Source organism: Struthio camelus, chromosome 3, assembly GCF_040807025.1.
Source record: "Struthio camelus isolate bStrCam1 chromosome 3, bStrCam1.hap1, whole genome shotgun sequence".
NCBI lineage: Eukaryota > Metazoa > Chordata > Aves > Struthioniformes > Struthionidae > Struthio > Struthio camelus.
Genome location: NC_090944.1, coordinates 59379422 through 59392019, shown reverse-complemented (window position 1 = coordinate 59392019; position 12598 = coordinate 59379422). Strand labels below are relative to the sequence as shown.

Below are 12598 nucleotides of genomic sequence, written 5' to 3'. Positions count from 1 at the left end.
TTTTGGTGACTATATTTTTATTGAGAAGAGACTGCAGGAACACAGATGTCCAGGTACAAACAAAGGCATCCAGCACACAACAAAACATGGCAACTTTGCAGTCCCACATACTCTTGCCGTTGGCTCTGGCCCAGGCAGGGTGACAGCTATCGTGGAGGACGACCACTTGCCGGGAGCTCTTTTCTCAGGACTTCTCTGGCAGGAAAGCCGCCTTATCAGCAGCAGCTTGTGCCCGTCCATGCAGACAGCTGCACCTGCCGTGCCGCTTTCAGCCACGGGCCCAAGCCAGCCTGCAGGTGACCCCCACAGCAGCTGTAGCAGCGCGCACAGGCCCCGCTCCAGCCTGGGGCACACACCCGGCGCTGCCCCACATGCTGCCCCACTTGTGCGCGACGCTAGTGGCATCAGTCAGCCAGCCAGCCCCACAGCCCTGCCAGGGGACAAGTGTCCCCCTATGGCCCTGCCTGGGACAAGTGTCCCCCTGTGGTCCTACCAGGGGACAAGTGCCCCCACAGCCCTGCCTGGGACAAGTGTCCCCCCGTGGTCCTACCAGGGGACAAGTGTCCCCACAGCCCTGCCAGGGGACAAGTGTCCCCCCGCGGTCCTACCAGGGGACAAGTGTCCCCACAGCCCTGCCAGGGGACAAGTGTCCTCCCGCGGTCCTACCAAGGGACAACTGTCCCCCCACGGCCCTGCCTGGGGACAGGTGTCCCTCCATGTCCCCGCTCGGGACAAGTGTCCCTCTGTGGCCCTACCAGGAGACAACTGTCCCCACAGCCCTGCCAGGGGACAACTGTCCCCCTGTGACCCTGCTAGGGGACAACTGTCCCCCCACGGCCCTGCTGGCGACAACTGTCCCCCAGTGGCCCCGCCCGCGGCCACCTGGCCCCCGCGGCCCCGCCCAGGCGGTTCCCCCCCGCCCCCCGCACGACCGTTGCCCTGCTCCCGCCCCCGCCGAGCGCCGCCGGCCAATGAGCGAACGCGCCGGGCGCGCTGCGGGGGCGGGGCCTCGCCGGCGTGCCGCCGCCACGTGACAGCGCTTCCGCCTCGCCGCCGCGGCCGCCATGGCGCCGCTCCGCCGGCTGCTGCTGCCGCTGCTGCCCGCCCTGGCGCTCGCCTTGGGCCCCGCCGCCGCCGGGGCGGCGGGCGAGGAGCGGCGGCACCGCCGCCACCTGCTGGCGCTGGAGGCGCTGGGCGAGGCGGAGGAGCTGTCGGCCTCGCTGCGGGCCGCGGGGCTGCCGGGGGACCTGCCCGAGCTGGAGCCCGAGTGCCGCCGCCTGCTGGCCGCCTTCGCCGAGGGCAGCGCGGCGCTGGCCGGCTGCCTGGGCCGCCGCGCCCGGCCCGTGCGGCTCTGCCAGGCCTGCCACCGCCACTACCGCCGCCTCCTGGCGCAGTACGGCACCATCGCCCGCGCCGTCGGGGTGCGTTGCCGCCGGGGGGTGGGGGGCGGAGGGAGGGCGGCCGGCCCCGCCGCGGCGCAGCGAGAGGGCCGGGGCGTCGCCTGCCCCTTCCCCCGGCCGGGGGGCCGGTGAGGGCTGCGGGCCGCGGAGACGGGCCCGCCCTGCGCCGCCTGCTCCGCCGCCCTCGCGCTGGCGTCCGGCCCGTGTCTCCTGCTTGTTTTCTTGATGCTCTGCGCAGGTGTTTTCGGTCGTGCCTTGTTAAAGCTTACCGGCAGCTTTGCCTTTTGCGTAAGAGGTGTCCTTCATAAGATTGTGGGGGGGGGGGCGGGGGTCTACTGCATGGTTCTGCTGCTGTATCCTTCCTCGCAACTCTTATTATGTGGCAGCAGGTCGTTTCCAGAACCCTTGCCCTGACTTACGTGTGGAAGGCAAAGAGAGGTGATACAGTTAATGCCGGAGGCACGGGCCGTGCGTGGGTGCAGTTGGTGATGGGACCTGTGACGGTAACGTTGTGAACAGGGCCCCAGAGTTTTGCGTAGCCGTATCTCCAGCATGTGAGGTCAGTTCCCATGCTCTGAACTCCACCTGAGGATGTGCGCGTGCTTAGTGCAGTTTGGCAGAGGGCTGGGGGTGTGTTCAGGGAGCATGTTGCTGGTCAGAGCTGGCTTCTGCTTTGCTTCTGTGTTGCAGCGTGGTCTGGGCAGCCTGCTCCCACGGTGGAACAGGTAGCTCCGTCTGGAGAGACAAGCTTTTCTCCTTTGTGTCAGCGGAAGACCTTGAGCTGTTCCCGCTGTTGTAGGTAGTTGTATGGCATTCATGAGTACCACTGACAGGGCTTGGGTATGTTGGGCTTTATGGAAAACAGATGGTATTTAGAGTTCTGGCAAGTGATCCATATCCTGCGTGGGAAACTGCATCACAGTGTTTTTAATGCTAAATCTAATGAGTGCATGGCAGCAAATTAGAAATCCTGAGGTTTTGCTAGAGTACGTGGATCTTAAAAATGGGAAACTCTGACGAAAGCCAGTTCTTCCATTTATGCCCTCCAGCCTGTTAATCTTCTTTTTATTTCTCAGTGTTGGAGGTAGTTTATTACTAATCTTGTGTATTGGAAACTTTTTTTAAGGTCACACTGCTTACCTATTTGTAAAAGTCTCTGAGATGCTGGGAGGATGGCCGTAGTGGATCAGATCAAAGGTCCCTGTAGCCCTTTATCCTTTCTCAGCTGATGGCTAGAAGTGAGTGAGAAGAATACAGGAAGAGAGAGCTTGTCCCCAGGTTATATGCTTCTGGTTCAGAGATTTCTGGATGTTTATTTGGAATTGGCATTGACATGAAAAATCTATGGCTGTTTAAACCCATGTAAACTTTTGGCACCACAGTGTACTGTCGCAAATGGTTTCACAGTTTAGGTACCAGTCATGTGAAGGAGTATCACTTTCTGTTTGGTTTTGATGCGTTGCCTGCCAGTTTTCCCCTGTTTCTTGTACTGGAAGAGCTAAGGGATGTTCGTATGGTATTTGCCTTCTCCAGGGCAAATACCTAGCCAGTATGCCTCTTCTTTGGTTTGGAAAGTTGTAATCTGTTTATTGCTTCTGATGTGGAAGTTGTTCCATACCTCTGATTTGGTAATGTAAAAGTGAGAAATTGAGCATTAATTTTATCCGTCCGTTAGATGACATCTTAATGGGTCTCAAATGCCTCAAGAATGGTATAGAGTTCTACTGAAATGCAGTACAATTCAGGAAGCAAAAAGTAATCTCTGGATGCTTTCAGCTCAATGGTTTGGGCTAGGAGTAGGTTGCCAAATATGTCCCAGTACTTTCAGTATGTATGAACCCATTGCAGGTGCTGTTCTTGAGTACTGGCAGCCCGGAGCAGGGGGCTGGTTCAATAATTTCTTCTGAAAGACCAATCTATATTGGAGAATGCTTGGCTTTCCTTCTGTGAATGGATTAACTAAACAAATATATTGAAGAGGTGACCTCTTCTGACCTGAATCCACAATCGAAAGTAATGGGTTATCTGTCTGAAGTTTTTTTTTTTTCTTGGCCATCGTGCGATAATTATGCTATGATGTGAAAGAAGTAGCCATGTTCAATTTTGGACATCTCTGCGATGTAAAATCCTCCTCCTCATCAGGCTTATTTAATAGTAAGTTAGGCAAACATCCTTAGGGAATGATTTAGGTCTACTATATCCTATTTAGGATTTAAACTGCTTTTCTTTGCTCACGAGTCAAGCTGATGAGGAAGTTTCACAGTTAAAGGCCTCCATGAAGCAACCAGAGGGTTTCCTGCATAAACAACTTTCTTGCATGTCTGTATGTCATTTAGTAGAATTGAAAGTGAATGAAAGTAGGAGTTACCAGATATGGCAGTAGTACAGGTTTCTGCAGTTGGGTCTCAAAGGGAAAATTCTTATTTATTTCAAAAATAAACCTGTTTCCACAAAGGAGAGTGAAAATTGGATCTTTCCTAAACTTTTGTGGGTAGCCTGTTTCTCATTAGACAGATGCTTTTCTTATATGTCCATGCATTTATGACTATTAAAGAGGCTTTTGGCAATTTTGAGGAGTTCTTAAGTCAATTTAGCAGCTAGAAACCGGGAACTGGAGCACGGGAGTCAGCTGACTGGAGATCACAGCTGTAGATCAATGACATGAGGAGAAAAAGAAATTAAAACTTTGAAGGAGAAAAATATTCTAAATTCCAATAGGGATACTTCATTTAATTTTTATTCTGTCACTACTTTTCTATTCACTATGCAATTTTTTAGTTTGACCCAGAGAATGAGTTGCTCTGGGAATTCCACCAGTCTTTCTGCTCTGAGGATGGGATCAGCTTCACACCTAGACCTACTGAAGGAAAGAGTTTGGTCTGATAACAGGCTTGCAGGAATGGCTGCTTTTGTGAGGATTACATTCCTGGTGCAGCTGGACCTGGAGAAAGTTTGCTGCTGATACAATACACTGATTCAGCATTTTGGACACTGTGTTTTGTTACCTGTTTGTTTGTTTTGAGACCATTTGCATTGGTTCAGCTTCAGAATATACCTTCAGTCTAATGAGAATGACCCTGTACTTCTCTCTGGCTGTGCGTGACTTGAGCTGTTTTCTGGGGCAGCAGTGCAGAAATATGAACTATTTGGCAGAGGGGGGCTTCTGTCTCGGTGCGTTTTTTTTTTTTGGTATGTTTTTTTGACTGACTTCCATGCAGTCCTAGTAAGTCTTCAAAGACCTTGTCAAGTAAACTGTATTGCTCACAATATGATTTAGAGGAACAAAAGATTTTTTATTGTTGCATTGATTCTGCACTGCCTATTCTGGGAATCTCTGTGTGATGAAACATTACTGTTAGCTGTTCTTGCTTAAAACATTTTTCAGAATTTTCTCTTCATGATTATAATGTTTAATTCTTTTTCTTCCAGAATTCTTCCGAGAGCCACAATTGTGCCAAAAGCATCTTGACCTCAGATAGGCTGCAGGTGGTTGTGATGCTTTCAGAGTTCTTTAATGAAACTTGGGAGGCAGCCAACTGTGCAAGTATGTGACTCGTTCTGTAGCTTTCATGTTTTTGTTATATCTTAGTTTAAGTTTGCTAAAATTTGCTCAGATCAGAACTGTATAGGATTTGCTTGCCATACTATTTAAACAAGCATCTCTCCCTGGAGGTATTTTTCTGATGGTGCTGTGCCACGCTTCTTGCTAAAGCTGTGGTCTTGGTCGCTCTTCCTTTGATGCGTGACCTGTAGTGCTGTGCTAACAGGTGTGCTAGAATACAGTGTGAATAGCACCACGGAGCTAAGCTCTAAACATGCTGGGTTTGCTAGAATCCCTTGATAGCACAGAAGAGGTGGTTTCCGCTGGCAGCTCTGGGCTCTGTGAGGACAGGAAAAGCAGTAAAGGAGGCACTCTGTGGATCCTGCTCTTCTGCCGTGTTTAAGCTGTGACCTGTGTGCTGCCTTCCCAGGGTCCAGCTGAACACCTACCCTCAACACTGGGGGTGCTCCCTTCTTTCTCGAGGATTGTCTAGGGTGTTGGCCCTTGCTGAACATCCGAGGTCCTGGGCCATTAAGATTTTCAAAGGTCTAGCTGGTCGGAGTGCCTGGAGTGGGATAGATGGACATAAAGAGAGAAAGTGGTGGGCTGAGTGGGTCTGTGATTAGGAGGAAAGTCCCAGGGATCCCTTCAAAGCCAATGAAAGGGTCAGCCCCTTTCTTAAACAGTAATAACCTTTGCTCTGATTTCTACTGTTGTGTTCATGATCTGTCTGTTTCCTGGATGTTCTGCGTTACATCTCTGCTTCTGTTGCTTCTCCTTTCACATAACGGCTGTTAATGTTGCTGGGCAGAGCCAGATTTGTGGGGTAGAAAATAAAAGTAATGTCTTGTTTCATCTTAAAGCCCAAAGATAATTCAGATCCCCTCTTCAGAAAGTTCTTGATGGTGGTCCTCATCTTTCACTTAATCAAGGCCAATTAATTCTGAAATCTGTTCTTGATCACGAGTTAGGTCAGCAGGTCTGAGACATCAATGGCGGGCAGCTAAGGAAAATGCAATGTTGACTAGACCTCTCTTTTATAGTTGAGAGCTCTTTGTGTAAGTGTGGAGTGTCTGGGACTTGTTGGCTGTGGAAATGTTAGAAATTAGAATATCCTGATGTTTTTCTTTCTCTTGAACAGATTGCCTAAAGAACAGCAGTGAGGGATTATCAAATTCTACTGTAGAATTCCTGGATTTATTCAATAAATCTCTGACATGTTTTGAACATAACCTTCAGGTATTTATGCTGTATATTTAAAAGAAGCACTGAATCCTCTAATTGCTAGTAAAATCTTATTTATGCTGAAGGAGTTTCAGTGGATACATGTTAGGCAAATAAAATTCGCAAACGCACTGGCAGTTTAGGCAGGTAGAGCAATGATCTGTAAAATGCAGATGTTTACAGGTTGGGAGCCTGAAATTAATTCTAATTGATGTTCACCTTGACTTCATTTTGTGTGTAATTGCAATGCTACTTCACATCAGAATTTGAGTTCACAATAGTTGATAATTATATAGTAAGTAACGTCATTTCTGCATGCTGTCTTTTTCTGCCTCTTTGTGGAATTGTTGTCCTCTCACTTCAATCTTTTAATAACTTTCTCATAATATATTCTAGTCCAGAAAGACCAGCTACCCTAAAGCATCATAGCAATTCTTTTAACCAGTAAGACTGCTGATAGCCAAAGTTTGTTCATATTACAGAGGCAATATGTTTCGCTTTGTGAAATAAGTGTGGTAATTGTCCTCAAAGAAAATGCCTTAAATATCCTCAGAAACTGCATATTCCATGTCAGTCAGAAACTAGCTAGGTTGTCATTCAATAGTGAAAATGGGAAAACGATGGGTGCAGGACAGGCTCTGAGAAAACTGTCTCCTTTTTTCTCATTAATTAATGATTTCTAGGAAATGTGCCTTTATAGGCCTTGGCCAGGAGCGCCATGGGACTGGTCTGTTAATCACTTTGTGTTCAAACTAGAACATAGCCCAGTGTGTTACCTTGGGTAGGTGATGCAGCAATTACTGGGTTGGAATATCTTTAGAGATTGTAGTTTTGTTTTCAAGTGTGTTGCGTTAACGTTCAATGGCAGTGAAGGCCTGTGTGTATTGCTTTCAGTACAGCACAGTAATAACGAGGGTTTTTTTAGCTATCAGCAAATGAAAAATAAAAAACAGTGATAGAAAACCTGATCTGTGGCTCCAGAATAATATTTTAATACTAGCAGTTTTTTTTCTTTCTTGGGAGTTGATAGTTTTGAGGATTTTTATAATGCATTAAAACTCTATATGAATGCTATTTTATAATTCTAGGGACAAACTATCGATCTGTCGCCAAATAACTACACAGAAGTATGTAAAAACTGCAATGCCACCTACAAAATGTTGAATGACCTGTATAACAACTTACAGAGGATGAACAGACAAGGTGGTGAGTCAGGACACTCGGCGCACTTGTGTATTGATGTGGAAGATGCAGTAAGTATTTATTAATGCCCAAGGGGTGGGGGGGGACCTTGCTCTGGAGCTCTTTATTAATCTGAGCTGTTTGCACTTGTCTTGCTAGAGTTCACTTTTTCCTTTTCAGTTTGGAAAGGTACTGGCAGCAGTACCTTTAACAGGCTAATTTCATGTGGAGAGGATGTTCCCAGAAGCAAAGCTAGCCCAGTGAGGCTGGTTTGTTAGGTTCTGTCCTCAATCAGAGCAGTAGGAGCGTGGCAAAAGTTCCTGATTGCTTGAGCACGTTGCAGTTTGAGTAGCTAATTTCTTGTTACTGTAAGGGGGGGATGGACTTTCAAAAAAGTCTCTTAATCTTCTGGCTTTTGATATGAAGCTTTGCTTTATTGTTGTAGTCATTGTAATAGTTGATTCCTTATTATTGCAGCTCCGTTCCAGGAGTCTTCAGTATTGGCAACATGTATCTGGAAAAAGCTTTGTTATATTGTGGGGTTTTAAGCAGTTGGGCAAACAAAGAGTTGTTGAAAGTGTGAGATTAGCAACCCTCTCTACAGGCTGTCAGCAAGTTCTCAGGGGAACAGGCTTGTGGCAGTGTCTACAGTATATCTGAGTGTAGTTTTTTTTGAAGCCTGTGAAGGTTTTGATCTGAAGCTGTGGCTTCATTCAAGTTGTCTGTTTCTACATTTCTGCTTGCTTTTGAGGGGAGATGTGTTAAATTGTTTTTTTTTTTTTTCTGAGATCGTATTCTGCTATACAGCAGATGCATGTGCTCTCTCTCACCGCTTGTTCATGTTTTCCTTTTAGATGAACATCACTCGGAAGCTTTGGAGCAGGACTTTCAACTGTTCTGTTCCCTGCAGCGATACAGTCCCAGTGATTGCGGTTTCATCCTTCATTCTCTTCTTACCTGTTGTTTTTTATCTTAGTAGCTTCCTTCACTCAAAGCAGAAGAAACGCATACTCATTTTGCGTAAGTGATGTTGCTGGCATTTCACTGTTAGAGTTGGGTGGTGCCAGGGACTCTCTTGGCTCTTGTGGGAGGGAGGCCAGCCAGATCTGCGTGCAGCTGTGCCGACGGAGCTAATGGCGACTATTAGTCTGCTGCTGTACCCTGAAGAAGGGTAGTGAAGAGTTGCAGCCATATCTTTTCATTGAAGTTTCTGGACGTGAACAGAAAGCTGTTTGCAAGTCTGTGTCTGATAAATAGAGGGAGTGGAGAGACTAGTTTTGTGGAATTCTTTGTGTTTAATTTTCATATAATTTTTCCCTTTCTAGCCAAGCGTATCCAGTCAAATGCCAGTCTTGTGAACATCCAAGAAAAATACAGCTGAGCTGCAAAACAAAACCTGAGAACTGCTGCTGGTATACAGTGGGTACAATTGTGTTGGAATGAGGCCGACACAAAAGAGGAGTTAATTATGGTTTAGTGTAATGATACAGAGCAACACAAGTTAAACAAAATGCTGTCTGACTTCTAAGCGAGGGTATTAACAAACATGACAAGGCAGGGCTGTGTGACACTGTATGGACTCTGGTTTTGAAAAATCTGTGGGGTTTTTTTCAGGCTCGGGCTGAAGCTGATGTTTTCCTGACTCTTAAGCTTTTGTACTTGTCATCAGCAGAGTTGTTACACTTCCCTTGCATGCTTTTTTTCCTCTTTGATTTTTCGTATTTATTTCACAGAAGCCTGTCGTGCCGTTGTCTTCCTTTCTGAACTGTCTGAGATCCTGAGTCTTTCCGAGGTGATTCTCACAGACAGGAGAAGCTTGAAATAATTTTTGATGTTTCTATTTGAAATGTTATGTTTAATTCCATGTAATATTCAGTCTTGTCAGATCTTGGACGTATGTGAGACCATTTAAAAAAAAAAAAGTAAAGTTTCTGTTTCCAATAGTGCTCTCTAAAGCCATGCTGCTTAGTTGATTGTGATGGTCTCTGTAAAAGGCATGAAATATGCAGAGGAAGTGGTAATATATTATGTCCAATGCCAGCAACAAAAGCAACAGAACTGCCAGTGCTAGTCATGAATAGTAATCATTGATGACTACAGTATTCAGCTATCTTTGAAACAGGCGGCATATTTAGTCACTTGCACACTTAAACCACTAAAATCATTGCTTTTCAAATGTTAAATTTTCAGAGGCTTATTTTAGATGTCTGCCTGTGCAACTGAACGCTTCCCTGTTTGTCTCTTTATTGAGTTGTTTCCTTTCCCTTTTCAATTATAAAGTCTATTTTTTTTATTTTTTTTTTTTTACTTTTATGGAGAAGTGAGGTAAAGTCAAGACACTGGAGATGCTGAATTTGCTCATGTACAGCTTGCTGTGGCTTAAAACTGAGGTGTTTGCAGGAACACTGTCACTGTAGGGAAAAAGCTACCTTTTTCTAGATACCGCATATTTTAGCAGTAAATGAACTAGAGAATTCTCTAGCTTAAAAGCTATCCTGAAGGGCTATGTTGGGAATTGTTGACTTTCAAGAAACATGTTCAAAAATTAGCCCTGTGAAATAGGTGAATGTAAATAAATGTAACCTTGCAGGATTCCAAAAGTGAGGTAGAGGTGGTAGAATAACTGCAGGGATGGACAGTGCTACTGCAGCAATACCCACAGTTCAATTTGGTGTTTGATGGTCCTAATTTGGGAGAGTGGTGAATTGAAACCACTCTTACAGTTACACTTGAGGTTAATGAAAGCTAGAGCCTTTGCTCCCATTTTTAGGGGGGTGTGTGTGTTATAACTGTGAGATTAAAAATGAGTGGCCATATTAGCTGAAAAATTAAATTTCTCTGGGAGCCTGTGTGTCTGAGATATATCAAAAAATTACCAAACAGCTTTTTGTATTTTACTTGCTTTGGGACTCAATCTGTGTAACTTTTCCTTTGCACAAAGACTGAAATAAATATATAACAAAACAGTCCTAAAGCCCTTCAAGCCACTGATTCTATTGGGATTTTTTGAGTCAGAACATAGTATGAGTTTTAAACTCAAGTTTGGCAGTCTGTTTAGTATTATGTAAAACAATGTGTTAGTGATTGGCCCCACCCTCATGATTGCTTTCTTGTATTTTATCACTAAGAAGTGGTTATCACCCTCTGTTAACCATGTGAATTACTAGGTCAACATTTATTTTTTTTTCCTAGGTAGTTTGTAACAATAATAGAAAGTTATCTTCTTACAGCTGGGAGAGGCACACTGCCCTAAAAAAAAAAGGATATTATTTTTGTATTTTATTCTTTAACTTTCTGGGACTTGTTCAGCTGCCTTCCCTAATAGCATTAAATTGATTTGGGACATCATATGATTGAGAGCTGTTCAAAGCAATCTTTCATTCATGCAGATAAAGCCAATCTGTATGTGCAGCGTTTCAGAATGACTGCTTTTATACTGTAAGCAGTGGCTTTTTGAGCACATTCATGTTAAGTAGGTCTGAAAGTCATTACTTCTGGATATGGTGGTTAAGCACTTAATGAAAAAAAAAAAAAAACCCAGCTTTTCTTATTTCCCTGGCTGCTAAGCCAAACGGAAATACTCATATGATTTTTGTTGTTGTTTTCTGTTTTAAAGCAGCAGTAAAGTTTACACTGGAGATTTTTAATCTTACATCTCCTATTTTTTTCCAGACTTTGTAATATTAACTTTCTTTATGCAGTGTTATAATTTTAGTAGGCAGTTTCATGTATAAATTTACCTGAATTGTCTTTACGCTCTGTTTCTTAGAGAAATGTGGGAGCACACAGACTGTGTGAAGGAGAACTAAAATTCTTTTTGCTGCTAATCTTTCATCTTGGTTTACTTTTGCCTTTTTGGCGTTACATGTCCTAAATAGGATGAACTTGGAAATACCAGTTGTTTGTATCTTTTTGTGCAAATAAAGATTTCTTACTCTGGGGTAGCACTTCAATGTATATTTATACTTGTGTTAGGAAACCTCTAAACACTGAAAATCAGCTCTAATAAAGATTGTCAATAAACAGTGAGCAGTGTGGTTACTTTAATTGCTCCATTTATAGTAGTGTTGTAGTCTTGCCCTTCTGGGTTTGTGTTTAGAAGCACCTGGCTATATTCTTTATGCCTTTTGCAAGAAAACAAGAGGGGAAAGACATTTTCAAAGCAGTGCTTGCTGCACTGAATTACAGAACAAACGAGGAACTCCAGTCTGAGCTCAGACAAAACCTGCCCAAGAACATGGAAAGACTGCCATTAGTTCTAAAGGAGCTTCTTGGATGGGTGTGCGTGGGACAGGATAGTGGGGATAATTTGGCTCTCTTTGCGTGAAGGTTTTCGTTTGTCAGTAATAGGTATGGGGCACTCTTTCAGCTTCAGTGGTCACAGGGTTGAATTGCTGTTCAGCTGGAAGATCAGCTTAAAATGATATCGCAGTGAGGAGATGTGCGTATCTCAGCTCATGACTTTATCGGCGTGCACTAGTGATGTGATACAGATGTCTCAAAGGCAGATTTAAAGCTTGATCTGTCATGAGCAAGGGGCTCCTATACAGGCTGGGAAAGTAGTAGTGCCAGGGCACGAGGTGCAGCTGCATCTGGAGAGCTAGGTACAGTTCTGGTTGCATGTATTCCAGACAGAGGGGTTTAACAGAGAGTAAGCGTAAGGGAAGGGCAAGCAGGATGAGTGCAGGATTTACCTGATGAGCGGAGCAGAGGCTCAGATAGTAGCAGAAGGTGGAAATGGGTGTCTATAAATATACTTGGGGTGAAGTGTTTGGAATGGAGAGGTGGTTCAAAGACAGTTAAAACAACTTGAGAAGAGAAGGTGTAATGAGGCCTTGATTGCAACTGAGCTGGAAAGGGTGGGGGCTCTGGCACCTTAGAGGAGGTGAGGTTCAGGACTGGCAGCAGGAGCAGCTAAGCCCAGATCCCCGCCAGTGTTTGCCAGATGACATGAAGCAAAGAGCAGAAAGGCAACTGGCACTTGCTTCTGAGGTTTCTAAAAGGAAGCGCTTTTCTTTGGCCTCCACACTTGAGTTGTGATGTGGATGTTATTGAAATAATCTGGGTTAAAGGCTCTCAACAGGGCTCCTGTCTTATTTTGAGCTAGCTGAGGGCACCTCTTTAGCCCTGCACACTGGAGTTTTCTATGAAACAAACCAAAAATACTTGGGCTTTTTTGTAATGGCTGCTCTTTTCCATCTTTGTTAAATGCCTGCTACATTCACAAAATGGCTTCGGATTCATAATGTTT

General features: G+C 45.0%; 1 protein-coding gene across 1 annotated transcript; it reads left to right on the top strand.

The window, feature by feature from the left end:
- The first annotated feature begins 1064 nt into the window (after positions 1-1064).
- Positions 1065-11376, top strand: OSTM1 (osteoclastogenesis associated transmembrane protein 1). The gene is made up of 6 exons (XM_068937967.1): positions 1065-1421; positions 4830-4944; positions 6083-6180; positions 7254-7418; positions 8202-8367; positions 8673-11376. Exons 1-6 carry the CDS (start codon positions 1065-1067, stop codon positions 8726-8728), a joined length of 957 nt encoding a protein of 318 aa, XP_068794068.1. The 3' UTR covers positions 8729-11376.
- Positions 11377-12598: the final 1222 nt, after the last annotated feature.